The sequence below is a fragment of the Hydra vulgaris genome, chromosome 11 (genome assembly GCF_038396675.1).
Source record: "Hydra vulgaris chromosome 11, alternate assembly HydraT2T_AEP".
Taxonomy (NCBI): domain Eukaryota; kingdom Metazoa; phylum Cnidaria; class Hydrozoa; order Anthoathecata; family Hydridae; genus Hydra; species Hydra vulgaris.
In genome coordinates, this window is record NC_088930.1 from 36,331,777 (window position 1) to 36,359,771 (window position 27,995).

The 27,995-nt window shown below is 27.9% G+C and overlaps 1 protein-coding gene and 1 long non-coding RNA gene across 2 annotated transcripts; both read right to left on the reverse strand.

Moving 5' to 3' along the window:
* Positions 1-340: 340 nt before the first annotated feature.
* On the reverse strand, positions 341-2,541 carry LOC136087616 (uncharacterized). The gene is made up of 4 exons (XR_010641933.1): positions 2,272-2,541; positions 1,486-1,580; positions 1,196-1,361; positions 341-1,075 (listed from the first exon to the last, which is right to left on the reverse strand). It is a non-coding gene; the product is annotated as an uncharacterized LOC136087616 (long non-coding RNA).
* Positions 2,542-6,436: 3,895 nt separating this feature from the next.
* Positions 6,437-7,321, reverse strand: LOC136087003 (uncharacterized). The gene has a single exon (XM_065809506.1). The coding sequence runs from the start codon at positions 7,319-7,321 to the stop codon at positions 6,437-6,439; it is 885 nt and encodes a 294-aa protein (XP_065665578.1).
* Between the last annotated feature and the right edge of the window lie 20,674 nt (positions 7,322-27,995).

Sequence of the window (27,995 nt, forward strand, 5' to 3'; positions counted from 1 at the left end):
GTTTAACTGGAGTTTTACACGTGTTTTCTAAGGTTTCAAACACGAGTTTTTTTATGTTTTAAATACGTGTTTTTGAGGTTTTAAACTCGTGTTTTATGAGGTTTTAAATTCGTGTTTTCTTTAATTTAAAACGGACTTATGGCATTAAATAAAGTTTCCAAACGGAAACTTTATTTAATGCCTTAAGTTAGTTCAGGCATAAGTTTTCCAAACTTATGCCTGAACTAACAGCTGTTCAGCACGATTTAATGATAGACCAAAAATTCGTAGGTTTTAGACACGTTTATAGCTTTAAACATGTAAACCTTTTTTTATATATACTACATTATATTTACGACAATTTTGTTGTTTTATTTTTGTTTTTTAAGGTAAATTATTTTACAATAATACTACGAAGAAAAAATAAACAGAGAAATAAAAAACCAAATCATTAAAATAAACTAATAAAAGACGCTTGGCACATGGTTACCATACATAATATATAATTTCGATTGATCGCCTCTTCCGTCATTATAAAATCTAAAATCGTATAACAATACGCTTTCGCATTTTTACAAACAATTCCAGTAGCATCGAATGTTCTTTCTAATTTTTCTTAAAAGTCGGGTCTCGAACTTTACTAATTCCTCAATTGAGGTAACCTGTTCAAATTTAATTTAATTCAAATCTTTATCTAAAAACTATTGCAGTAGCCCAAATTTCTTTTTATGTAATGGTGTGACACAATCATTTTTGCTAAAACATGGCATCATCCATGGGAGAGGTTTCGTTTGTCTGATTTTTTGGTCGATCTGTATTGGTAATGGTTTTTGATGATTCGCCTTAATCTATTTAAAAAAAAACAAGTTTTATAATAAATATCAAAATAAATGATTATCTTAGTCTATTGTTTTGTATTGTACTTAAATAAATGCACTATAAAAAATGCTGTTTGAAAAAACCAGAGTGATGATTCGATGGAAGAGTAAAATTGCTTTTTTCCTTATTAATCACGCTTGTTTGTGTCTGTACATTTAAACGGAATCGACCCTTCATTCTTCTTTTCAAGTTGTTTTTTAGAGCCACCTACTTCAACCTAAATTAGAGACGCCCTTTAAGAATTTATAAAACCCATTAAGAAACATAATTCATCAAATATACTATTGTACTTTTTAAATATTATAAACTTTTAAATTAAATGCAAATAAGTAATTACTTTAGAGAGACCCAGAAGCCCGAGTATTCACAAGTATTTTCATTAGCATTTGTACCAGGATGTAAATCCTCTCTCAATTGATTTTTGCTTATAAATATAGAAATCTTTAAAGGTTGATTCGAAACCATCTCATTTAGGTTTTGTTGCTTGTTAAAGTGCAAATATCCTGTTTTAAGATAAATTAGAGTAATATACACTCAAATATAGGTAATAAATATAAAAATAAGTTATACATAATATTTAAAAAAACCAAATGCACACATGCCCCCTGTTCATTAATAGTCACCTACCTTAATCAACATTAATATTATTATCTTCATTAAGTTTCTGAAGTCTTCTATAAATATATTGTCTTCATCTAGATTATGTGATAACGGTAAAACTCCTAAAAGATAAAATTTGCAAAAACAAAATTTACCAGAAATATAATATAATAGTGTCATTTTAAATTTTTTGAAGTTAAAGATAAATAACTAGAGTTTCAATACAAGTATTTTCATTAACAGTTGTACCACCATTAATATTTTTTATCATTCTCTTTTTCGTTGAACATGTGAAAAACTTAGTAGTTGACTTTTAGTAGAATTAGTAAGATTATTTTAGTAGATTATAAGTAAGTAGAAGACTTATAGTAGAATCTTTTCAATTTATGTTTTGTTGCTTATTAAAACCCACATATTCTGGTTTAAAAATGTTACATATATATATATATATATATATATATATATATATATATATATATATATATATATATATATATATATATATATATATATATATATATATATACACACACACACACAAACAAAACAAAAAAAGTTCAATAAGTGCTAATGCATATCACTAGCCATAGTCTGCTTGATAATAGACCCTTACCTTTATCAGCAAAAAAAAATATCATTTCTGCAATCAGATAGACTATGCAAGAAACTTTCTTGCTGGCTTCAGCTCATGCCATATTTTTTATTTTGCTGACTCATTTTTGTATCTTTTCAAACAATCAAAAATTAATTTAACATTTACATAATAATTTTCAAATATAAACAATTGATTTACAGAAAAGTAAAGTTACTTACGGACAGTATTTTGCAACAAAGTATTACTAGATTTTGCTGTCAATATTGGTAGAGAAAGTTTATTCAATGAAGCATAGGTAGTATATTGGTGCAGCCTCACAGCTCGAAGACAAATTTAAACATTCAGGAAATAAATTTCCAGCTAAGGCTGATCGATATTTTTTCATATATTCTTTCTACTATGCTGAACTTGTTCTTTTCATTTTTGTTAAATAATTATTATTAATAGGATATCCTATAGCATTTAGTACACACATATTTATATAGGAACAACACTAGTATTTTTCAAACATATAACAATAATAACAATAGTAATAACAATAATACTGTTAACACAAAAAATGTATTTTATATATATATATATATATTTTCATCGCAGAAATAAACACACATATACAGATACAAATACACACAAATATACATACGACGAAATAAACACTCATATGTGTGTATATGTGTATATATTACGTATACATAACATATACATTTATTTATAAGTGTATGTATGTATGTATATATGTAATATGTATATATATATATTTATACATACATACATAATATATAGACTTATACATACACACATGTATACATATGAATACATAAATAAACACATACATATTTTATATGTATTATACATACATATATAAAATATACATTGTATAAATTATATAGATACACAAGTATGTATGTATATAGATACACGTGTGTATATATATATATATATATATATATATATATATATATATATATATATACACACATATAAATACACACGCGTATATTTATATATATGTGTGTGTGTGTGTGTGTGTATATATATATATATATATATATATATATATATATATATATATATATATATATATATATATATATATATATATATATATATATATATATATATTTTATATATATATATATATATATATATATATATATATATATATATTTATATATGTGTGTGTGTGTGCATATAAATATATATATATATATATATATATATATATATATATATATATATATATATATATATATATATATATATATATATATATATATATATATATATATATATGTGCATATAAATATATATATATATTTATATGTATATATATATATATATTTATATGTATATATATATATATGTATATATATATATATATATATATATATATATATATATATATATATATATATATATATATATATATATATACATGCTAATACTTAACAAAAACTGAATATATTTAACATATCAATTTTCTCGACAAATGTTTTTCTGAATGCTCTTGTTACACACTCTAAAACCTTCCGAATAATAAAAATGCAATAAATTTAAACAATCGCGTGCTTTTAGTAATGGTTTCACATTCGTTGCGAAAACTTCTGATAATTTAATACTCCATTTTTGTAACTGAAAAACCATCACTAAAAACTTGATATCCAAACTGGTTTTTTGGTAAAATATAATAGTTAATTTCACGGAATCAAAACTCTATTCTTGACACGTGTTATTCTTAGTGTTTTCGGGAGTTTTAAACACGCAACAGAAACCACGCGTAACTTTTAAACGAGTTGTGCCGTCTGGGATACTAATAATACAGACGTAAAACTTTGGCTGGTTTTTTGATGTTACCATAAAAAAATTTTGTTTTTCATTTTAGCCCTGTTATTGAAAAAAATTGTTTTGTTAATTAAATTAAAATTTTTTTTTTATTCTATGCAAACTTCCCAGTAGGCACTAAGTTCTAAGTTCAGTAGGTTCTAAAAAAAGACGTTTTTTGAACGTTCAAAAAACGTCCAAAACGTTCAACAGACTTTCAAAATATGTTTAAAAGAAATCTTTTATACATCCCGTGCCCACTGGGTATTGCTTCTAGTTAATAATAAAAGATAAGAAAGTAGTCAAAGTTTTAATATTGCAAACGTTTAAAGTTCTAAAGTTTATGCTAATGTCATCTTATTTTGAAACAAAGCTCCCTTTTTTAATTTTGAAACAAGTTGGGCTATGAAATCCAATTAAAAAAAGTGAAATCTTTATTTAATTCCAGTTAAAAAGGAATACTTTTCGTTATTACAGTTTTGTTCCAAGAATGAAGTTTTATTTTTAAATAATTATCAAGTTTTTTTAACATTATTCTAGTGAATTCAAGTTTAAATATTTCCAAAAATATTGGTCATGAAAAAATATGAGGGTTAAAATAGCAGTTTTAATAATATTACTTTTTTTTCATACCTGCCTACGTTCGTTGAGTGGATAGTTTTTTGCTTCTTGTTTTGGTTTTATTACTTGTTTGCTTCTTCTATCTTTATTTAGGGTTTTTAAAATCTGAAAAAAAAAGTAATTTTATTTTCATCTTTAAATGCTAAGCCTATTGAAATTTTGGTAATACTTGATACTCGACTTACCTTATCAATATCTTTTCTGACTTCTGGATTTGTGTCCCAGACATTGCAAATCATTTTAAAAAAGCCAAGTTTCATCATTAAATGTGTAGAACTGGTTTAAGTCATTTATTTTAGATCGTTTATCTTGACTCCGAACTTCAATTAGGAAAGAATCATTTAGTATAGGTATTATATTTACCCAAGAGCTTTCGTATCCAGAAGGAACTTCGTAAGCTGACATTAACCAGGAATAAATGTCTGACTTAAAGGATGGAGATTTGACTTCTTGTCTGCAGATTTCAGGTGCTGTATAAGCTTTTTTTTTTTTAGTTTAGAATATATTTTGCTGTTTAATAAAATAAGTTACATAAGATTATCACGTAATAAAATATATAAACAAATAAGACAATTTAAAAAACAGACCGGGACTCAAAGAAGATATATGTGATACAATACCACCACAATCTTTTCATAGAGCCCCTTGAAGAAATAAAATGTCGTCAAAATGTTCGAATAAACTGCAGATAAAAGTAAGATGTAAAAACTTCAAATTTAAATACTCAAGGATTTAAAATATATACACCATTGTATAAATAATTACAAAAGATATGTACAATTAATTTTTCAAAAAATAAAAAAGTAAAACTATTTTGATAAAACTTAACGGAGTTCTTGTAATTCCTCCGAATTAAAAATGTGTTTTTTTGCTAGCAACTTAAATGAGTTTAATGATTTTACCATATTATCTTTTTTAGCTTCTTTTTTTTTTAAATAGTTCCATATTTTTGGTCCGCGAAATGCTATTGAACACTCTGTAAACTTGTTTAGTTTCTTAGGCAATTTAAAGAAATATGATTGGTTTGTTCTAAGGAAATACTTTTCATTTATATTCTTTTTAAACTTACAATTAAAAATTACTGGAGTTAGGTTATTTGTAAACTTATACTTAAAAATTAGGTGTTGATAAATATTTATTTCATAAATATTCATCATTTTTATGTCAAGCATTAAGGGTTTCGTGTGCTCCCTTTTTTTTTTTCCGTATATAATTCTACACGCATGTTTTTGAACACTAAGTATATTTTTAAGTTTAGTAGTTTGCGTGCTGCCCCATGTAATATTGGCATAACTGATAAAACAATGAATTAAAGAGAAGTAAATTAATTTAAGACATATAATATTAACATAAGGACGAACTCGGTACATCATGCCGATGGCTTTACTAACTTTTGATTGTAAATATTTAATATGGGGAAGCCAAGATAAATGCTTGTCCACAAGTATCCCTAAGAACTTTAAAGAGTCTTCCTGTTTTATTTCTTTATTATTTAAAAAAAGATCTGGTAGTTTGAGGGGAAGGTTTACTTCTTGCGACTTTTTATAAAATAATGTATACTTTGTTTTTTTAATGTTTAATGAGAGTTTATTTGCTTGAAACCAATCATTCATCTTACTTAATTCAAAGTTCATGTCAGCATAAAGTTGCTTGATACTATAGTTGGAAAAAAAGAGATTTGTATCATCAGCAAACATAATTGGGTTTAATTTCACTGATGCATTACTTTAGTCGTTTGTATAAACTAAGAATAAGAAAGGGCCTAGTATTGATCCTTTGGGTACTCCACAGGGGACTTTAAGAATTCCGTATTCTTTTTTATGAACATATTGTGTTCTATCAGTAAGGTAACTTTTAATCCAATTAAAGCCTTATTAATTACCCCATAATACTTTAATTTTTCTAACAAGATGGAATGATCAACAGTGTCAAAAGCTTTAGTTAGATCAATAAATATACCTTATAAAATAAATATAAGGTAAATTTATTTTCATTAAAGCCATTATTTATTTGATCGACTAATTCAATAATCGCATGTTCAGTTGAAAGATTTTTCTGAAATCCGAATTGTTTTGGATAAAAAAAATTGTTTTTTGTTAAGTGGTCAAAGATTCTATCATAAATTACACGTTCGAATATCTTTGAAAATACAGAAAGCAATGATATAAGCCTGTAGTTAGAAACATTTGCATGATCATTTTTTTTATAAACTGGAATTACTTTTGTGAGTTTTAGTACATCAGGAAATATTCCTTGGCCCAGTGAAAGCTTGACTATATAGAACAATGGTCTACTGATGCTTTTTTTATTTGAAATTAGTTTATTTCTGGGAATACCGTCAAATCCTAATGAATTTTTATTTTTTATCGAAGAAAAAGCCGTTTCAAATTCTTTTAATGTCAAGTCGAAATCATACAACGTTTTAACATTTGATGGTGTTAAATAGGTTTTATAAGAATTAAGGGGTGTTGTAATTTTGTCAGCTAGATCAAGTCCAACATTTGTGAAATATGTATTAAACTCTTTGGATATTTCTTTAGGACAGAATATATCATTATTATTTATATTGATTCGTTTGGGTAGCGAAGTAGTTTTATTTTTATTTTTTCCTAGTATGCCATTAATTACAGCCCATGTTTTTTTAGTATCCAGCTTACAATTAGTAAATTGTTTACTGTAATAATTTTTTTTAGTTTTTTTTAAAAGATCGATATAAAAATAATTGTATGCTTTATAATTTTTTTCATTAGTTATGCTTTCATTTTTAAGAAATTTATTATACAGTTTTTGTTTGGTTCTAGAGCATTTAATAAGTGTTTTATCCATCCATGGATTAGCAAGTGTTTTTGTTTTTATTTTTAATACTTTAATCATTTGGACAAGCTTCATTAAAAATCTCTTGGAATTTGTCTAAAAATAAATTACATGCTTCATTTGCATTTTGACTTTTATAAACATCACTCCAATTCTCTAAATATAATTTGTTCATAAGATTGTTTTTACTATGAGTTGAAAGGTTGCGTTTATTTATATATAAAATTTTGGGTTGATCATTTGGAATAACTTTTATATTTTTTATGGTAATGTATATTGGGAAATGGTCGCTAATATCCGTCTTAAATATTCCTGCCTCAAATGATGTTTCTAAGAGATTGTTAATAAAAATATTATCTATTGCAGTTGCAGAAGTTCTATTAACCCGAGTCGGTTTATTAATTACTGACAAAACATTGTACTTATATAACATGTCAAAAAAAGATTTTGTTTTTGGAAATTTCTAGTATGTTAGTGCATTCAAGTTTATATCCCCAAGGATAAATAATTTTTTTTTCTCGTTGTTTGTTTTTAAAATACTTTTTTCGATAAAGTCTTGAAATGATCTAATTTTACCACTAGGTGGTCGGTACACGCATCCAATTATACTATTTTTGTTTTTTGCAATAATTACTTCAATAAAAAGACTTTCATAATTGTTATTTGCTACACTTAATTGCTTTTTTATTTTAAATTGATACTTTTTAAGTACGTAAACACCCAGTCCTCCGCCTTTTTTTATTGCTTCCTCGTGGTTGTCTAATTAGTTTGTAATTTGCCAAACTATAATTCGAATTCAACTCTAGAGGACTTTCTGAATCATGCCAAGTCTCTGACAGAGATATGACGTCGAACGAGTAATTTATAATAAATAAAAATTCTTTAAATTTTTCAAAATTTCGCCGCATGCTTCTTATGTATTTCCTTTTCTTTCCAATCACGTACGATTAATTTATCGTACGATATGTATGCAAGTTTCCCCGACTCTCTTTCCACTTTCATTTTTTCACGCAAATCTTTTCGAATAAGGTTTGTTTCCGCGCAGAAGTCCTCGTTAGTATATAAATTTTTTCCTTTTAAACTTGAAGATTTTTTGAGGATTGTGATATTATCCTTGAAGTCCAATAATTTGAGAACTATAGTCCTCAGGTTTTTAGTGACCGTGTTACCAGTGCGATGCGCTCGCTCAATTTTTATATTTACCAAGCCAAGTTGCTCTTCAAACAAATTTAGAACCTTTGCCTCACTCACTTCCCAGGTTTCGTTTTCAGCTTCCTCTATTCCGTCTATCCTTAGATTATTTCTTCTTGCTCGGTCCACTATTTCTCTTAATTTATTTTTTACAAAAACAAATTCACTCTTACCTTTTATTTTGTCGTTTGTTTCTTTTTTTTTATCCACGACTGTAATGGCGGTCTTTATTTTGTTTTCAAAAATTTCTTCATGGAAGTTTAAGCTTATTTTCAACTCTTCAACATCTTTTGATAATAATTTCAAAATACTTGTATTGTCATTATATAGCTTTTCAACTTTATCTAAACGTTCGTTTGTTATTTTTAAATTTGCGTTAATTATATTTACGAAATTTACTTCTTGTCTTTAAGCATCGCTTCCGTTTTTTTCTCAAATTCGTCCAACATATTCTTGATCATCTTTTTTATTTCCACGAGAGTAACTGTCATATTGATTAATTGTTCAATGTATATATATATATTTTTTTACATTTGTATCTTTAATAATTTTTTTTTTTTTTTTTTTTTTTTTTTACCACGCTGCAAAACACGTCCGTTCCATTTAAAACCTCAAGCGGAAAAAAAAAAGCTGAAGTCATTCCTAATAAAAAAAGGTTTATTTGTCAGGGTGGCATAAATAGTTTCTTGTATTAAGGATAGGTCATCAAAATCAGTTAATTTGACGCATATTTTGTTTAAAGTTCCAGTGACCAAAAGATTACATGGTTTAAAGTCTCAGTGTACAATTTCAAAATGATGTAAAGTTTTTCAACCAAAGGTAGTTGTTTGATAATATCGAATCTCTCGTTTAAAACATTTTGATCGTTTTCATCAAAAATTTTTATCATTTGGAATACATTGCTTACTCATTCAACTCCAACATTTACTCTGCAGAAGTCAAATATAATAGCTGATGGTCGCAATGAGTATCCTCTAAACACTACGAGGTGAGGGCAAACTAGTTTGCGTAGTTTATCTGCAACCTGTAGTGTTTTCTTCTTAGATAAAGAATGTTTAAAGATTTTTACAGCCACCGAATCACCTGTGTCCCTTCACCTATTTTCGTACAAAAATTCAGTGGAATATCTATTGAAAAATCTTTTACTTTATTTCTAGTTCTGAAAATGATTTTAAAGAGAATGTAGCCATTATCTATAATTAAAATAAAACTAAAAAAATTTTTATCTTTTTAATTATTTCCTTAATCTGATACTAACTTCCTTATTACGATATTTGGTAACTTTTATAATTATTTATTTCTTAAAATATAATTGAGTTAATTGACATATGAACTTTATTAGATGTTTAAACTCTGAATAAAACAACAAGTTCGCTTCAATACTCTTGTTTGAAACCCAACATTTTTTTTATATTTATTTAAACGTATTTTTATATTTTAAAATAATCATAAAAAACGGTCAATTGAATATGAGTTTAAACAATCAAGATTTTTCCGTAAAATATCTGGTCTGCAAGATAATTAATAAAACCAAATGAATCTTTTTACATTCGCTTTCTAAAAAAAGCTATTTGCCCCAAAATTTGCCAAAATAATATTTTTATTAAAGATATTTATTGATATAGTTGAAATCAAAAGAGATTCTGTTATTAAATTTTTATAAGTGGTTCTCGATAAGAACTTTACATGGAAGCTACATATTGACTATGTCTAAAAGTAACGGAGTCTTATATAAATCCAGATTATATTTAAAAAAAAAACCCTAACCCAACTTTATTACTCATTTTTTCACACATAAATTATGCTAATTTAGCAACAAAAAAAAATTTGGTAAAATAATTTAACTTTACTTTTCTTTAAAATTTTTTTTCTCTAAACCCAACATACTTAGAAATAAAAATTTTGTATATGAACCAATTTGCAGAACAAACTTTAACTAGTTTTGTACTATATTTCGAGCACCATATAACTATCTTTGTTATATTCAATACTTTCCCGATCTTTACAAACAAACTTAAAAATTTTATTTTATCTATTGATGACGTATTTAAATTTTTATAATAACCGTGCGTGCGTCTCTTTTACTTTTACTTACGAGGTGGAAAACATTTAATTTGAGCGAAAAAAAACATGTTTTTTTGGATATTTATAGTTTAAACACTTTGAAAAAGATCTAGCTTTTTGATATAATAGCGCGTCTAAATTAAGGATGTTTTTTTAATTTTATTTAAAACAATTCGATTGAGCAAAATCCTAAAGAAGTTCAAAAAGTTACTCCTACATTCTGTATAAACAAAAAAAAGCTCGAAGAAATTTCAATTTAAAACCCAATAAGAAGAGGAGTTGTATTAAATTTAGTTGTATTAAACAAAATGAGTTTTTATTTATTCCATTTCATTTAAAACATAAGTTACAAATTGTCTGATATAAGGTTTTTACAATTTAAGTTTTTTAATTCGACATAGGTGTTGCGCAAATCAAATCGTAATAAACGTAAATCATTTGGATTGGCTGTTTGTATATAACAATTAATGTCCCCCTTGGGAATTTGCATAAATAGCGAGTTTATTGAAGTCTCGCACTCTTGAAGTAACCTATCTAACAACAACGGACTCGAGCAACTCTAGCTGTGATCTACAATCATTTTTGTGTTTATCGCATATTTGTATAATAATATTATTTAATATATTAATAAATTGAACTCGTTGTACAATACCACTCTTAAGTACTACAACATTGAGCCCACGGAGAATACGAAGAAAATATTTTGAAGTCCTGAAGTCCACGATAGAGAATAAAAGACAAAATTAAAGAAGCGATATATAAAGTAAAAGTTGTGATCAATTAATCAGCTAAGTGAATTTATTATTTGTTTATGAGAATTTCTATTAAAGATATACATTAAGATTTATTTACAATTAAGTTTCAACTTTTCGATCGTTTGTCGATCGTTAACTACAAATTATTATTCCTTATTATAGTTGTTTAGGTGATAATTGCATTTATTGTTGTTTTGAAATATCTATTTCATTTATGAATTAAGAAATTAATTTAAGATAATAAGGAATTTAGTTAAGAATATATTAAGAAAATTATTTAAGATATTATTGAGAATTGAGGTCATAAGATTCATTTATTAAGTATAATTGTAGACAAAGTTATTTAAGTTAATATATAAAGTCGAGGTCAAAGGTTATATTATTATTTATTATTATATTTGCTACGAGGCACAGTGGGCCAGAATGCACTTTACTGGACAAAATTCATAACTAATTTAATATTAGAGCTACATTCACTAAAATTAGTATGAGTACTAATATGATGTCTGCGCTTTTTATGAAGGTAATATTTTTTTATTTCGTTGCTATGGATACCTTTATTTTGCTTAGCAACAACCTACTTTTGTTATCTGCAGATATTTTATAAGTGCTATATTCACTAAATTTGGTATGAGTACCAATATGAGATCACACTTCTTACAAAAGTGATAATTTTTTAAATTTAGTTGTTATAGATACTTATATTGCTTAGTTACCGGATACTTTCCTTAGTTACAAAGTGGTAAATTGTTATTTGAATATCTTATCGGATTTTTGACCCACCTATATTGAATAAAAATTGAGTATTTAGGTAAATAATGTTTTAGGAATAATAAAAGCACAAAATAGTGCAAGAAAACGTTATCAATTTTAAATTACATCAAAAATTTATAAAACAATAATATCGTTTGATGATTGTTTAAGTAATTGTAAAACATCTGAAGGAAATGCTTTATGATTTGTTTGGTGTGATGTTGATTTACGCAATGATGAAATAACAGGATCACTGGAAACTAGGAGTCTATTGATAAGATCAGTATTTGTTGCTTTTCTGGATGTTTTTCGGCTGAAATTTTCGCGATAAGATTTAAAGTCTTTATTTCTAGCCTCTTGAGCTTCCTCTGATATAAGTCCGATGGGTAATGTAAGGCTTTTAATTATGTCATGTCCATGTATCAATACTTTGTGAACTGATTGAGCCATGTAATACCATGGATAAAGGGACACATATAGTCTAAAAGTGTCAAAACAATAATCCTTGAACTTTAAGCAGTCTATTTCATATCCTGAAGAGAGCGTTACCAAGATAATGTAAAACCTGAATATAAGGTTTTGGTCAATACCCAGAATTTCAGCTGTTTGTTCATATGCTGCAAAAGCACGCCTTGAGGTATTTTATACTTGTTCCAGAACCACCACTTTTAGGGAAATCAACAACAAGTCCCATTTTGTTCATAAAATCAGTCTGAATCTTTTGTTTAGCTACAGATGCCTTTTCTTTGTGTTCTTTAGATCTTGCTTGCCACTTTCTTGTTTCTTTTTTATATGCAATGTGCAATAACATCTCAAAAAATCGAATCCATGCAAGAAGACTGGAAAGACCATATTTGAACTCTCTGTTAGTATAATCTATATTAAGGATATCAAGACTATTCATATTTTTTGGAGAGACACCACACACTGAACAGCATTGGTATGAGTTATTTTTTTCAGATAATATTGTTTGAACCTTCCCATCAATCATTGTAAGTTCAATAATACAATTCACTTCCATAGAAGATCCGCAAACCTCTAATAAAATCATACCCAAGCTTTCTATCTCACTTTTAATGTACTGATCTTCTTCAATCACAGATTCCTTGGATTCCATTTTGTATGCAAATCTTATGGGTCTACAATAGGCTGTGGAGGACGACTTTTGATTTCTCCAAATAGGCACCTTTTCGTTGCTGTTGTTAAATCCAGTCAAATCCAATGGGACAAGACAATTAATAAATAATGATTCTTCACGCTTTAAATCTCTGTTAATGTCGGGTTCTGATAAAACTTGTTTATAAATGCTTTGGCCAGTAGCACCATCAAAACCAGCCTTACACGTTAGTGTCATTGTTTTTATTGCTTTGTCGTTCAATATCAAGTGCCTTAGCACAGGTTCCTGAGCTGCACAGATTCTTTGCAAAGTATGAGTCATTAAATCTTTTAAAGGAACTGAAGCTGAATAGTCCTCCACTGTTATGTTTGCAGGATAACATTTCAATTTTGCATCTCTGACATCATTGTAAGCGGGGTAGATGTTATATTCTTTCTCCAAGGCTCCGCTTCTAATCAATTGATAGGAAGCTTTTGTCAGACTTGCATCAATTATTAAAGCCAGTGCTTCGTCTGCTGAATATTTAGTTGCTTTATCTGTATTTGATATATTTAAAACATTCTTGGCAGCAATAACAACAGATTCATCTCCAAATTTTTTATTAGCAGCAAAAAATAATTCATTGGATGAATGAGATTCAATTAAACAAGATACACGCCGTTTTTTAGTTTTATTAGAACTCTTATCAAATGCAACTGGTTTTCGACCACGTCTACTTGCAGTTGGTTCATTGCCTTTTTTTCTGACAATTAAATATTCATTAAGCCAGTTCACAAACTTCTTTTCAAAATTTTTCACAGTATAGTTTGCAGATTTCCACTTTTTTTTATACAAGTAAACAAATCGTTGAACAGCATGTCTAAATCAACGTCTTTAAAATCAGCAAATTTTGGCTGAATAAACTTTAATATATCTTCAGTAATATTTTGTTTTGAAATACTAAGATTGTTTTTTTGGAGAAAATTATGAATGTCTAAGTTTAACAAAACCATATCTAAATAATTATTGTAACAAGTATTTTGTATTTAAAAGTAAAATGTTATAATATATATGCCGCCTGGACTACTAATACTTGTTAGTAATTAAGTTACTACAAGTGTTAGTAATTAAAATTAAAAGTAATTAAATTACTGTCAGTGTTAGTAATTAAATTACTAACAACTACCGAAAATATGTTGTTGCTATGTTATGCAAAGTAAGGTATCCATAGTAACCAAAAAAAGTTAACCTCATAAGAATTCTGAATCTCATTTTAATACATACCCCCAATATTGTGTATTTAGCGCAAGTAAAATACTGTTAAAACAACGTTAATGTAAAAATGAGTTGTTGCTATGCAAAATTTAGTACCATAGCAACCAAGTTAAAACATACATAAAATCTGAACGGGGATTTAAGGGGACGAGCAATCAATTAAAACTCGATTGAAGCATCATATAGCTCAAATAAATATAAGACAACACATGGCAAATTGTGGTAATTATTAGTTATTGTGCGGCAAAAAATAAGTTTCTTAAGAAATTTTTTTTTTTTAACCTGTGATTTTTAAAGTATAACTGAGATAACATGCTATGACAAATTTATTTCACACATTGGTTTTTCTTATCTCTAAATACTCTAGAATAACATGTACTAATTTTTGTTTCAAAAACGTAGATGTAATTGAAATATAACACAACGTTGATGTCACCGTTAATTACTTATTTATAATTTTTTTTCTTTTTTTATTTTATCTCAATATTCAAATGCTTAGAGTCCTGGTAACTAAGGGATTTAATATCAATAAATTATTAATAGATTTCTCCTAATATATGTAGATACTAAAATTAAATAGGTTTTCAAGATTAGACAACTAAAATTTTTCCCATTTTGTCCACCTACTGGCCCACTGAGCGATGGTTCAATTTGACTGGACATTTTTGTTGATACGAGTTTTTATTGATTCATTCATCGAGGTCTCAATTTGAAAAGTTCATACAGTTGTAATTAAAGCCATATACCATTTATATATATAATATAGTTATTTATTTATTTCTTATTATGTCTAATCTTGCTAATAAACGTAGAGGACGAACGGTGGCCGTCAATTCAGTCAGGCAAGTTTTCGAGCAAGCTAACAATCTTATGGTTGGTGGTTTGCACGAGGATTGCTTGAATGAGTTGACGAGTCTGAAAAATACAGCCATCGATAAGTATTTGAAAATTACACAGTTTGATTGCGATATATCATCTTTGATTGAGGTGGATGAGGAGTTAGAACAAGAAGAAATTACGAGTACAGAGTTTACCATTTTTTATAAGCGATCTATTTTAAGTATAGAAAATTTTATTAATAAAAATAATGTAGATAATATAAGTTCAAATAAGTTTATTAGCAAGACAGTTAAGCTTCCCGCTCTTAAATTAGAAATCTTTGTCGGTAAACAAGAAAATTGGCAAACTTTTTATGAAAATTTTGATTGCGCTATAAATAAGAACATGGAATTGTCTGATATACAAAAAATGACTTATCTTAGAAATTTAGTTATAGGTCAGGCGTTATCTGCAATTACAGGATTAGCCTTATCTAATGAAAACTATTCAGTAGCTTTGAATAAATTAAAAAATAGATTTTCCAATAAGCAATTATTAATTTCAATTCATATGAAAAAATTGTTATCACTAGAAAAAATATTTTAATTGAAAAAAGATGTTGTTTTCGTTGCCTACGCGAAAGTCACTCGAGTAAAAATTGTAGATCAAGTTTGATAATAACTCTAAAACAGGACAGTTAACAGCTGTTGCTGATGTTTCTTCTAAAATTAATCAACGTGTTTTACTCCAGACAGCCTGGGTAAAAGTCAAAAATAATAAGTCCCGATTAAATTATTGACGTCTTCTCTTTGATAACTGTTCCCAATTAAGTTACATTACACCTTCATTATGTAAAAAATTAAATTTAAAAATAATAGATTCTAAAGAAATTAATATCAAAACTTTTGGAAATAATAATACAAATGAAATTTTAGATAGAGTTAAAGTTTATGTTCAAGGTAATGACGGAGTTGATATTGAAATTATATGTTTTGTAAAAGAAATTTGTTCTCCGTTAAATGGCCAGTATATAGAAACTGCGTGTAAAAATTATAGGCATTTAAAATACTTAAAATTAGCAGATTATCATAGAGATAATGAATATTTAGAAGTTGATATTTTAATAGGTGCCGACTACTATTGGTCAATAATTGAAAATAAGATAATAAGAGGGTTTGAAGGCCCAATTGCAATAAAATCTAAGGTAGGATACTTAGTCAGTGGTCCTATAACGGATAAGAATTATAATAAAGTAGGTTTTTCTGTTCTGTCTTCGCATGTTTTAAAAGTCCAAGCAGAATTATATAATGATAAAACGTTTTTGAAAGATAAGTTTTCAACTATTTGGAATAAAAGCGAAGATAATATTAGCGACAATCTAGTTGTCGAACATTTTCGCAAAAGCATAAATTTGAAAATAATAGGTATACTGAAGAACTACCCTTTAAGGAGAATCATCCTTTGTTATGCGATAATTATAGTTTATGTTTAAAAAGATTCAAATCATTAGAGAAAAAGTTTTTTCATATAATGATATTATAAAAGAACAATTATTAAATGGAACGGTAGAGCAAGTTTTAAGTAATAAATCTAAGGTCGGACTTGTTCATTATTTACATCATAGACCAGTTATAAGAGAAGATTAAGTTACAACTAAGTTGCGCATTGTATTTGATGCGAGTGCGACAAGCTCAGGTCCCTCGCTAAATGATTGTTTACATTCAGGTCCTTCTTTAACAACTCTACTAAATGGAGCTTTAATACGTTTTTGTGTAAATAAGATAGGATTTATTGCAGATATTGAAAAAACTTTTTTGAACATTTCAATATCTGAGAAACATCGCGATTTCATAAGATTTTTATGGTATGAAAATATTAATAATTTAGATATAAAAAATTTAAAAAATCATAAATTAGTAACGTATAGATTATATCGTGTCTTATTTGGAGTCACTTCTTCTCCTTTTCTTCTTTCAGCAACTTTAATTAAACACGCGGAACGTTATTTAAGTTCTGATCCAATATTTGTAAGTCGATTACTAAATTCTATTCACGTTGACGATTTAAGTTTTTGCTCTGATTCTGTAATTGAATGTTTTAATTTTTATGAAAAATGTCGTTCCCGGCTAGGTGAAGCTGGTTTTAATTTAAGAAATTTGAATCTGATTCGGTCGAATTAGATAAGTTAATAAATAAAACGAATTTTCAGAGTCAAAATATTACTAAAGTGTTACGTTTAACATGGAACAAGAAATTAGATTTATTTATTTTTTCATTTTTTGAGTTATTTAAGATTGCCGTCCCTTTTCCAACAAAAAGAGACGTGCTTAGTTTTACAGCAAGTTTTTACGATCCCTTGGGACTAATAAACCCAGTAATTGTACGTTTAAAAATTTTATTTCAACAAATTTATATATCTAAAGAAGAATGGGATTGTAAAATTAATAAAGATTTATTAAAAGTATGGCAAGATATTTATAAGGATTTAGGTTCTGTACAGTCGATTTGTGTACCGAGATGTTATTTTTTTTCGAAATCGAGTGCAAGTTGCACGCGATTTGAACTTTATGGTTTTAGTGATGCTAGTTTAAAAGCCTTTGATTGTTGTATATATTTAAGATGTATTTTTAATGAGAACGAACAGTGTTCCTCTCTTGTTACTTCAAAATCTAGAATAGCCTCGCTAAGTAAATGCACAATACCTCGATTAGAATTAAAAAGTTGCTTTTTGCTTGCAACACTTATTTCAAAAGTAGTTAAGGAACTCTCATCAATTATTCTTATTTCTAAAATTAAATTATTTTCAGATTCTTATATTTGCTTACACTGGATAAAAAATTCTAATAAAATTTATGAAACATTTATTCAAAACCGTCTTGAAAAAATTAGAGATTTATTTGACTTTTCCTTTTGGGATTTCGTCGAAACATATCGTAATCCTGCGGATATTATATCACGAGGTGCTAGTATTGAAAATTTAACTAATAATCAGTTATGGCTTAATGGACCCAAATTTCTTTATACTCCAGATGTTTGGCCTTCCTTTGATCAAAATAAATTAGTATACCCTCGAGAGGAAAAAAATATTACTAGTAACTAATGAATCGTACATATACTTAAAATTTATTGATATAACTAATTTTAATTCATACTCCCGTTTAATACGAGTAACTGCTTATATTCTAAAATTCGTATCTTGCTTAAAAAATACGCAAGTACGAAATAACAATCTTTTACTTTCTTCTTTTGAATTAAGAAACGCCAAAATAATTTGGATTAAATTTATCCAACAAAATATATATAGTTCTAAGAATTATAAACAACTAAAAAATGATTTAGGATTTTTCTTTGATAGCGAAGGAATAATAAGATGTAGGGGGCGATTGGGAAATGCTCCAATTAGTTACAATATTAAATTTCCAATATTTCTTCCAAAGGAAAGTCTATTTACTGAATTAATTATTTTACATTGTCATGAAAGTGTTAAGCACAACGGCGTAAAAGAAACGCTAAACCAATTAAGATTAGAATTTTGGATTCCAAAAGTTAGAAATTTAATTCAAAAATTAATTAAAAAATGTTTTTTGTGTCGAAGGTACGAAGGCAAAACTTATAGTTATCCTGATGTTCCTCCTTTACCTTTAAGTAGAGTAAACGATGATTATGTTTTTAAGTACATAAGAATTGATTACTGTGGACCGTTATTTGTGAAAAATATATATTCTGAAGGAGAAATATTTAAGTGTTAAATACTTTTAGCTTGTTGTGCTAGTACACGTTTTATACATTTAGATTTAGTTCCTGATTGTTTAGCTTTGGCGTGTATTCGAGGGTTGCGAAGACTCATTAGCAAATTTGGCGCACCCTACGAAATTATTAGTGATAATGGATCGTGTTTTACAGCCGATGAAACACAACAATTTACATCCTCAAGAGGCATTTTATGGCACTTCAATGTTGCAGCCACTCCGTGGTGGGGAGGATTCTTTGAACGTATGGTACGTTCAGTTAAGAGAGTTCTTAGAAAAATATTGAAAACTGCAAGATTATCTTACGAAGAAGTACTCACAATTCTTGCAGAAATCGAAGTCGTTACGAATAATCGTCCGTTAACGTTTTCGTATGAAGAACCGGGAGACGAACCTTTATCTCCAAATCATCTCGTGTTTGGCAAAAGAATAAGTTCAGAAACATTATTAATAAAAAACAGTTATGTAAATATGGACATAAAAAAGCGCGTTGTATATAGAAACTCTATTTTAGAACATTTTTGGAATAGGTGGCGCAATGAATATTTAACAGAGCTTCGCGAATTTCATAAAAGTTATAATAAAAGCGGAAGTAAAAATATTATAAATAAAGGCGATGTAGTGACAATCCAAGATTCAAATTTGGTTCGTGGTTTATGGAAAATAGGGATTGTTGAAAAACTTTTACCGTCAACAGACGGACAAGTGCGTGTAGCAACTGTACGATGTATCTCCGCTGGAAAAATTATGTATTTGACTCGTCCAGTTAATAAATTGTGTTTACTGGAAAAAAGTAAAGTTAGTTCTGTCGAAACTACGTTTGTGAATGAAAGTAACATTCAGCTATTCGTGACTACTGTTGGTGGCGGGAGTGTTGCGCTAATCAAATCGTAATAAACGTAAATCATTTGGATTGGCTGTTTGTATATAACAATTAATGTCCCCCTTGGGAATTTGCATAAATAGCGAGTTTATTGAAGTCTCGCACTCTTGAAGTAACCTATCTAACAACAACGGACTCGAGCAACTCTAGCTGTGATCTACAATTATTTTTGTGTTTATCGCATATTTGTATAATAATATTATTTAATATATTAATAAATTGAACTCGTTGTACAATACCACTCTTAAGTACTACAACATTGAGCCCACGGAGAATTTGAAGAAAATATTTTGAAGTCCTGAAGTCCACGATAGAGAATAAAAGACAAAATTAAAGAAGCGATATATAAAGTAAAAGTTGTGATCAATTAATCAGCTAAGTGAATTTATTATTTGTTTATGAGAATTTCTATTAAAGATATACATTAAGATTTATTTACAATTAAGTTTCAACTTTTCGATCGTTTGTCGATCGTTAACTACAAATTATTATTCCTTATTATAGTTGTTTAGGTGATAATTGCATTTATTGTTGTTTTGAAATATCTATTTCATTTATGAATTAAGAAATTAATTTAAGATAATAAGGAATTTAGTTAAGAATATATTAAGAAAATTATTTAAGATATTATTGAGAATTGAGGTCATAAGATTCATTTATTAAGTATAATTGTAGACAAAGTTATTTAAGTTAATATATAAAGTCGAGGTCAAAGGTTATATTATTATTTATTATTATATTTGCTACGAGGCACAGTGGGCCAGAATGCACTTTACTGGACAAAATTCATAACTAATTTAATATTAGAGCTACATTCACTAAAATTAGTATGAGTACTAATATGATGTCTGCGCTTTTTATGAAGGTAATATTTTTTTATTTCGTTGCTATGGATACCTTTATTTTGCTTAGCAACAACCTACTTTTGTTATCTGCAGATATTTTATAAGTGCTATATTCACTAAATTTGGTATGAGTACCAATATGAGATCACACTTCTTACAAAAGTGATAATTTTTTAAATTTAGTTGTTATAGATACTTATATTGCTTAGTTACCGGATACTTTCCTTAGTTACAAAGTGGTAAATTGATATTTGAATATCTTATCGGATTTTTGACCCACCAATATTGAATAAAAATTGAGTATTTAGGTAAATAATGTTTTAGGAATAATAAATACAAAAATTAAATTAAAATTGCCTTGTTAAACTCAGAGACCTTTTATATAAACAGGAACATTTTTTTTTTAAAACATCTTCGCTTCCAACAAGGCTGCAAGCAGCCACTAATTAAAGTTGGAGGTTACTGAAAGAGAAAATAGAAAAATTGTAGAGCAAGATAAAGATTGACGGACAACTCAAAGGATTGCAAATTACACGAATCATGAAAGCAAGATGAAGGAAGCAATTTCCACAGAACTGATGTTCGAGGAAAAAAAACTAGACAAAAAGCGTTTTTGGAGCACTTAGGAACAGTCACAGAAAAAGGATGAGACTTAATTGAATGACAAGTAACACGAGAATGAGTTCTAGTAGATGGCACAAGAGACGCTATTTCTTTAGAGCAGTGCCCATTATAGTATTTGTAGAAAAGAGAAAGAAAAGCAACATTACGACGATGTGATTATGGTTGGAGGTTGGCAGGTCCAACTATGCAAAAGCAGGTCCAACTATGTTGTTTTTGCACCTTGTCTAAAAGAGGAAGGGCATCATTAGAAGATCTGCCCCAGATATAGCAACAGTATTCCATACAAAGCCGCATTTGAGATTTATAGAGTTAGAGAATAGAATCCGAAGTAAGAAAGTGACGAGCTCAATAAAGAGATGCAACCTTAGCAGATGCTAATGTTGCAACTAATCTGATATATGGTTTACTAGAAAGATTGAAAGCAAGAGTTAATCCTATGGAATGAAGAGTAGATGACTCGTCGAGTACATCACCGTCCATAAATATAGGAAGATCTAAATTATTGCGATAACAATTGGCTGAAAAAAATTGAATTTCATCTGTATTGAAGTTCACCAGCCACTGTGAGCCCCATGCTGTAGTAGAAGTGAGATCCTTTTCAATGTCAAATGCCCCCTCCAAGCAATTAGAGAGTGTTGGTTTCTTATCACGATAAGAATAAATCGTAGTATCATCAGCAAACAATGCCGCCTTAGATGTGAGAATATTTGGAAGATCGTTAATGTAAATAAAAAAGCGTATAGGGCCAAGGATAGAACCTTGAGGAACCCCTGAAGTTACAGAATAAGAAGAAGAGTGCTGTTCATCGAGGTCAAATTTTATACTACGATTGGAAAGAAAGATTCAATAATCTTATAGATGTTGCTTAATACTCCATAAGAAGAAAGGGTATGGAAAAGACCAGCATGCCAAACTTTATCAAAAGCTTTTGAAGTGTCAAGAGCGATGGCCTTAACCTCTCCACCTTTATCTAATGCACAATGAAACTTATCAGTTATTACTGTTAGCAAATAAGCTGTAGAATGAGAACATCGAAATCCATATTGACAATCAGAAAGTTATTAAATTCAAGATGAGAAATTAAGTGTTTGTTAATTAATTATTAATTATGGGACGTAGTTAGACAAATCAGATCCGCTTTCCAGCAGGCTTGAAAACAAGACACTGACAAGCACTTGTTGAATAGTTTTGAGAGTATAGACGACAGCTCCAGAGAACACTTCTGCAAGACAATAACAGGTATGACGAATGTCAAGCAATAGATCAACCTGTTTGTTGGCATTATCTGGTAGAACGCAACTAGTGGAATTAAGAGATGATATTGATGAAAAGCTTTAAGCAAACAATTAAGCTTTGTCTTAAGGTGAGGTGACAAAGTCTGAACCATTTTATACAAACGCTTTTCCGCTAAAGCCGCATTCTGTTTAGCCAAAATTATTTTTTGCTTGGCTAATTGATAAATTAACTAGTAAGATTATTTAATAAATTAATTTGTATAGATTTGCTTGTAAGAGCGTTTGTTATACATTACCGTCTTAAATCCAAGGTCAAAAATCTATATAGAACTGCTGTTCGCCGTGAAGCTCGAGCTGTATAAAATAGCAATTAAAATAATAATTTTATCAAAGATAGAATTATAAACTAGGATTTACGTAGTTTAGTTGTTCTCTAAAGCGTAATTAAAAAATCTTTAGCGTGATGTGGAGTTCGTATTAATTAATTTCTGAAGAAATTACTTTATTTTTTTGTACCATAATATTCCGTATAATCAATTGTATACTGCAAACGATTTTTACCTTGCGATGAAGAGTGATACTTTTCTTGAAATGAATGCACTTTTAATTCTCGACTTTAAATGAAGTTTCCGCAAAAGCAACTATCTTGAACGGCGCGAAATCTTCGAAGTTCGAATATTTCTTGAAAATATCTAGATGTTTCCTTGTTGTATTTATGTCATCTTCGCTACATTCTTCTCAAAAGTAAAATCTAGAAGTTTTAAATTTATGATGTCAGTAAAACGAGTGCTTACCTCAGTCTTATTATTTCAGCTTACAACTAATTTGTTTTATCTGTGGATAGTAGATCTTTTAAAAAAAATTTATACGCTTCTCGGAAAGTTTTTCTAGAAACTAATTTTATAATTTAACTTATCTCTTGCCTACAATAAAATGAGGTTCTACTGCTGAAATGAAATATTGAAGTAAACATGCAGAATCTTTATAACGACTTTGATTGTTAAAATATATTTTTTTTGAAAAATTTTTTTTTTGAAGTTTTTAAATAATGATGTCATTTCCTTTAAGAGGGGTCCATCTCCTTTTTTTTTCGAATTTTATTCTTTTTATATAATGCAATAATCGAAATGTATATAATTTGAACATTTTGAGCTTTAATATTTAGTTATATGATTATTTTTCTGTCTTAATTGTTGTGGAACATTGTTATGTGGAGGATTAAACGTGGTATTTACTGTGTAGAGTTGGGCAAATAGTTCTTAATTTAAACATAAAACCAAAAATTTTCATTATCGGCGGATTTTATACTCTTTAATTATTTTAACAAACGACTACACCAATTTTTTAATTTTAAAAACTACACTTTAATGTTTTCAAATCAATTTGTGTTCTTAATTCTTTTCTGATGCAGATTTTTAACCAAAATTTAGTTGATAATTTTTTGAAAACTAGACTTTTAAAAGCAAATTAAAGACAGACAGATTGAGTTCTTAATTTTTCAAAAATTAAATTTTTTTTAACTAATATTGCTCAAAATTTGATGCAGGTTTCTAATCTGCATTAATAATAAGTTTCTTAATAAGTTTTTGCATAATATTTTCATTTTAAAACTGTTTTAAAAAAATGTTCATAGCAACGCGCGTAGCAATATAGAGTATGTACATTTTGAGTTGTTTTTCAGAATCACTGTTTCAAAAAGAGATTAGGATTTATATACTATTTGCCACCAAATATTATGTTTCTTTTTATATGCAGACATACGATTTTTTGTAAGTTATTAAATCTTTATTATAGAGCGACGTAAATTTTTATTATGAAAAATCATATTTGAGTGTTTATTGAAACCTCATTATTTATATTGGTATGAAGCCTGTAGTTTAAATTTATTAAAAACTTAAAATGGCACCAGAGCATTTTACTTTAGCTGGTTTTACTTACAAACAAGAAATTAGTAAATAATACAAAAATAGATAAAAAGATATCACTATTTAAGACACGAAAGTTTTAGGGTTTTTTTGATTTCAACATTTATCAAAAGGCGGTGATTTAAATTTACACATTTGGACCAGTTTTGCGAAGTTACATTACTTCTTTGCTCATTCAAAAACTACAACTTCAAACACCTTTATCGTCTTTTCTTATTCTTAAAAAAAATCAATTAAAAAGATTCTGAGAATAATTTTGTTCTAACTTATTGACATGATTTTCACCTAATATTTAAAATATACTCTTTTTTTTTTATTTATGATTACTACAACTATTAATAATAGTTGCATTATCATTAACTTCTTGCTTGTTTATTTTTCATTATTATCATCAAAGTATAATAATAATAAAAAATAAACAAGCAAAAAGTTGTTTTCGTTTGTTTTCATAGCTACCATTTTACATTTCTTTTTTATTGTTAATGTCAGTTATAATATTTACTATTAAGTTTTTTATTTTGGTCATATGTGTTATTTCTGTTAAATGTGTTATTTTAGTATTTAAGGGTATTTGTCCCTTTATAAAAAAATTTACGGTAAATTATTTCTTTTTTTCGCGTTTTTTTTAAAATAAGTTTAATATCTTTACTTGTAATTATTTATACTATTATATTTTAGCTTTTAAGTTTTAATGAAAAAGTAAAGAAATTTTTAAAATGTAATGAAGAACAAATAAACAAACAAGCAACAAAAAATAAAATATTATACAAAATATAAAAGGTATTATACAACATATAATCATAAGAAATGTAAATACCAACATAAAAAAGCTAAAACATTATGTCAAACGTAATTACTTATTCAGTATAAGTTTCTTAGCAAGATCTTCGTACTTAGAATTGATAGTCATACTTTTAATCTCTTTTTCATAAAATCATTAGGAGAGCAGTTTAAGAGTTTTCTGACAAATTATGTTGAATAAATTCAAACGTAAAAATTACAAATTAATATCATCTAAATTAAAAACTAAAAAGTTCCAGGTATAATCAGTGGCCTGGCAACGGTGGAGTGATTGGGTGGGCTGCCTTAGGCGGCACTATTTTAGAGGCAGTAAATCTTTTTTCAATATTTTAAAACATATTTGTTTCGCATCCCTTTCCAGAAGCCACAACTCAGTATTTGACATTTTGTTTTAAAAAGCATCAAACTAGCTATTATATAGCGAAATATAAATCTTCAATTTATTTTTTAAAATGCAACTACTTCGCAAATTGCGCTTGTCTTTTTATCTAACCGAAATTAAACAAAGTAAAAAAAGAGAATAGAATATCGCGTAAAATGGGGGCTTCGGCCCAAGTTGAATATTTTGTTTCAATAATATACTTAGCATCCTAAGGTATTTCGGTTATTTAGTCTAACTTATTTATAACTTATAATTCTTCATGGTATTCTTACAAACAGCACTTTGCTACGACCACCTAAAATTCGTATTATTCTAGTCGTGCAAACTTTTACGCTCCCATCAGTACCTAGTAAAGGTATTTCAAAAATATGCAAAAAATTAATTTTTAGTTATGAGTGTTTAATTCTATCTTGTTCTGGAAGCTTTAAGGCTTATAAAATTTTTGCAACTGGAGCTCAAAAAAAAATGGGATGCCTTTGGCCTACAATCTAAGCTAACTTTTCTCAGGCTCAAAATACCAAATGTAGTACTAAAAAAATGTTATATAATAATTTTAATGATTAATTGTAAAGATTAGGATATTTATGCGTTGTCATAATAAAAATTCATATTTTGTATTAGAAGCTCAATACTAAATCCGTATAATTGTAAAATTATATCAGTAATTAGTTTGGATATGCCAAGAGTTTATAAAAAATTATGTAAGCTGAAAGTCTGTTCTTTATAAAAGGTACACCATAACGCATTAAAAATTTAAAAACTGTTCATTAAATCAAAGATAACCAGCTTCAAAATACAAAATATCCATACCAGTATCAAAGATATGGTTTAACACGCATATCTCAAAAAGCATGATGGATAGCCATTATTTATATCTACAAAAAAAAATGCTTTTCTGTTGATATAAATAATTCCACGGCTTTTCTGTGGAATTATATGACTTTAGACGTATATCAAAATACTATTTAGACAAAATCAACTAGTTGAATTTGTAAAACCTACATTTTTTATACTTTTTATGTAAGTTTTGTCACAAAATCTTTCTTAAAACCTATTCGTAAACTTTTGAATTTACTAAATTTTTGAAAATTTACAAAATTAAATTTTTTTTTTTTTTTACCTTAACATTGCTATTTTTATAGATTCAATGCATCATTTAGTTCCTTTTTACTGGGTTAACGCAAAGTCACTTTAACACGCGAGGTGAGTTTTGCCTACCATTTAAACCCTCTAAAAAATACTTAAAGTGGTTAATTTTCAGTTATGAGACAAATAGTTTTAATTATCATACCCATGCACTTTTAACGGTGCTCGGTGTTTGAGGAAATAACTTTTGTGGTTTTCATGCACTCGACGTTAAAGTGTAAAATCGGTCAAAGCTACCCTAGTTTATGTTAACTTATAAATGTACAAGAGTCTGAAAGTTAAATATCAAAGATTATATAAACTTCATCAGCTGCTGTGAATTCTGTTACATTTATTTGGAACTATAAAGCAGTTTTACTTACTTTTTCTTCCTCAATCCAGGCTAGGAAGTTTTGACTTTTGTCGCTGTCAAGCGCATAATTGAAACATGATATAGTGGAAGGGGATGCAAATAGTGTAGCACAAAAAAATTACTTAAAAATCCTATAAGCTAAGGAGCATTTAATGAAAAAAAATCAGATGTACTAGGTCAAATGCTTTGGGTTTTCTCGGGTAGTTGAAGTCAGGACGACTCCCACAACCCGAGAAAACGCATTCAGAAAACAGATGTACTAGGTGAAATGCTGAGGTACCTTTGTTGCATTGCAATCATTCTATTTTTTGCATTTCCTTGGGTTGTGAGAGTCAGAATCGGTTTTTCAGGAAATAAATAACTCACACACCTAACTCAAACAAAAGAATTGATGCGATAACAAGGTAGATGCTCTAAAATTATTTTCAACACAGAATAGGTATCAATTAGTTAATAAAGCAGTCTTTTATACAAAAGCTTCGTATTACTTGTTACAAATAAAATCTTCAAGACAATCGGCTCATAAAACACAGACGTCAAAACTTATCTAAAATTTATCGATCATTTATTCACTGTTACACTATCCATTATAATATAAGTTAAGTAAGCACATGCTCTAAAGAATATACATAATATAAAAGCAAGCGTGTGGAATAGTATACAATTTTGATAAATACGCCACACCGTTATTCATGCAAGTTGAAGTGCTTGATGCTCATTTATTAAACCATTTTCGAAACTTACGATTAATGCAAAAAAATAGCACGCTCCGAATATATTTTGAAAAGCAA

Coding starts and splice junctions, on each gene's coding strand:
- LOC136087003 (XM_065809506.1), bottom strand. CDS start 7,321: ATGGATAAAACACTTATTAAATGCTCTAGAACCAAACAAAAACTGTAT.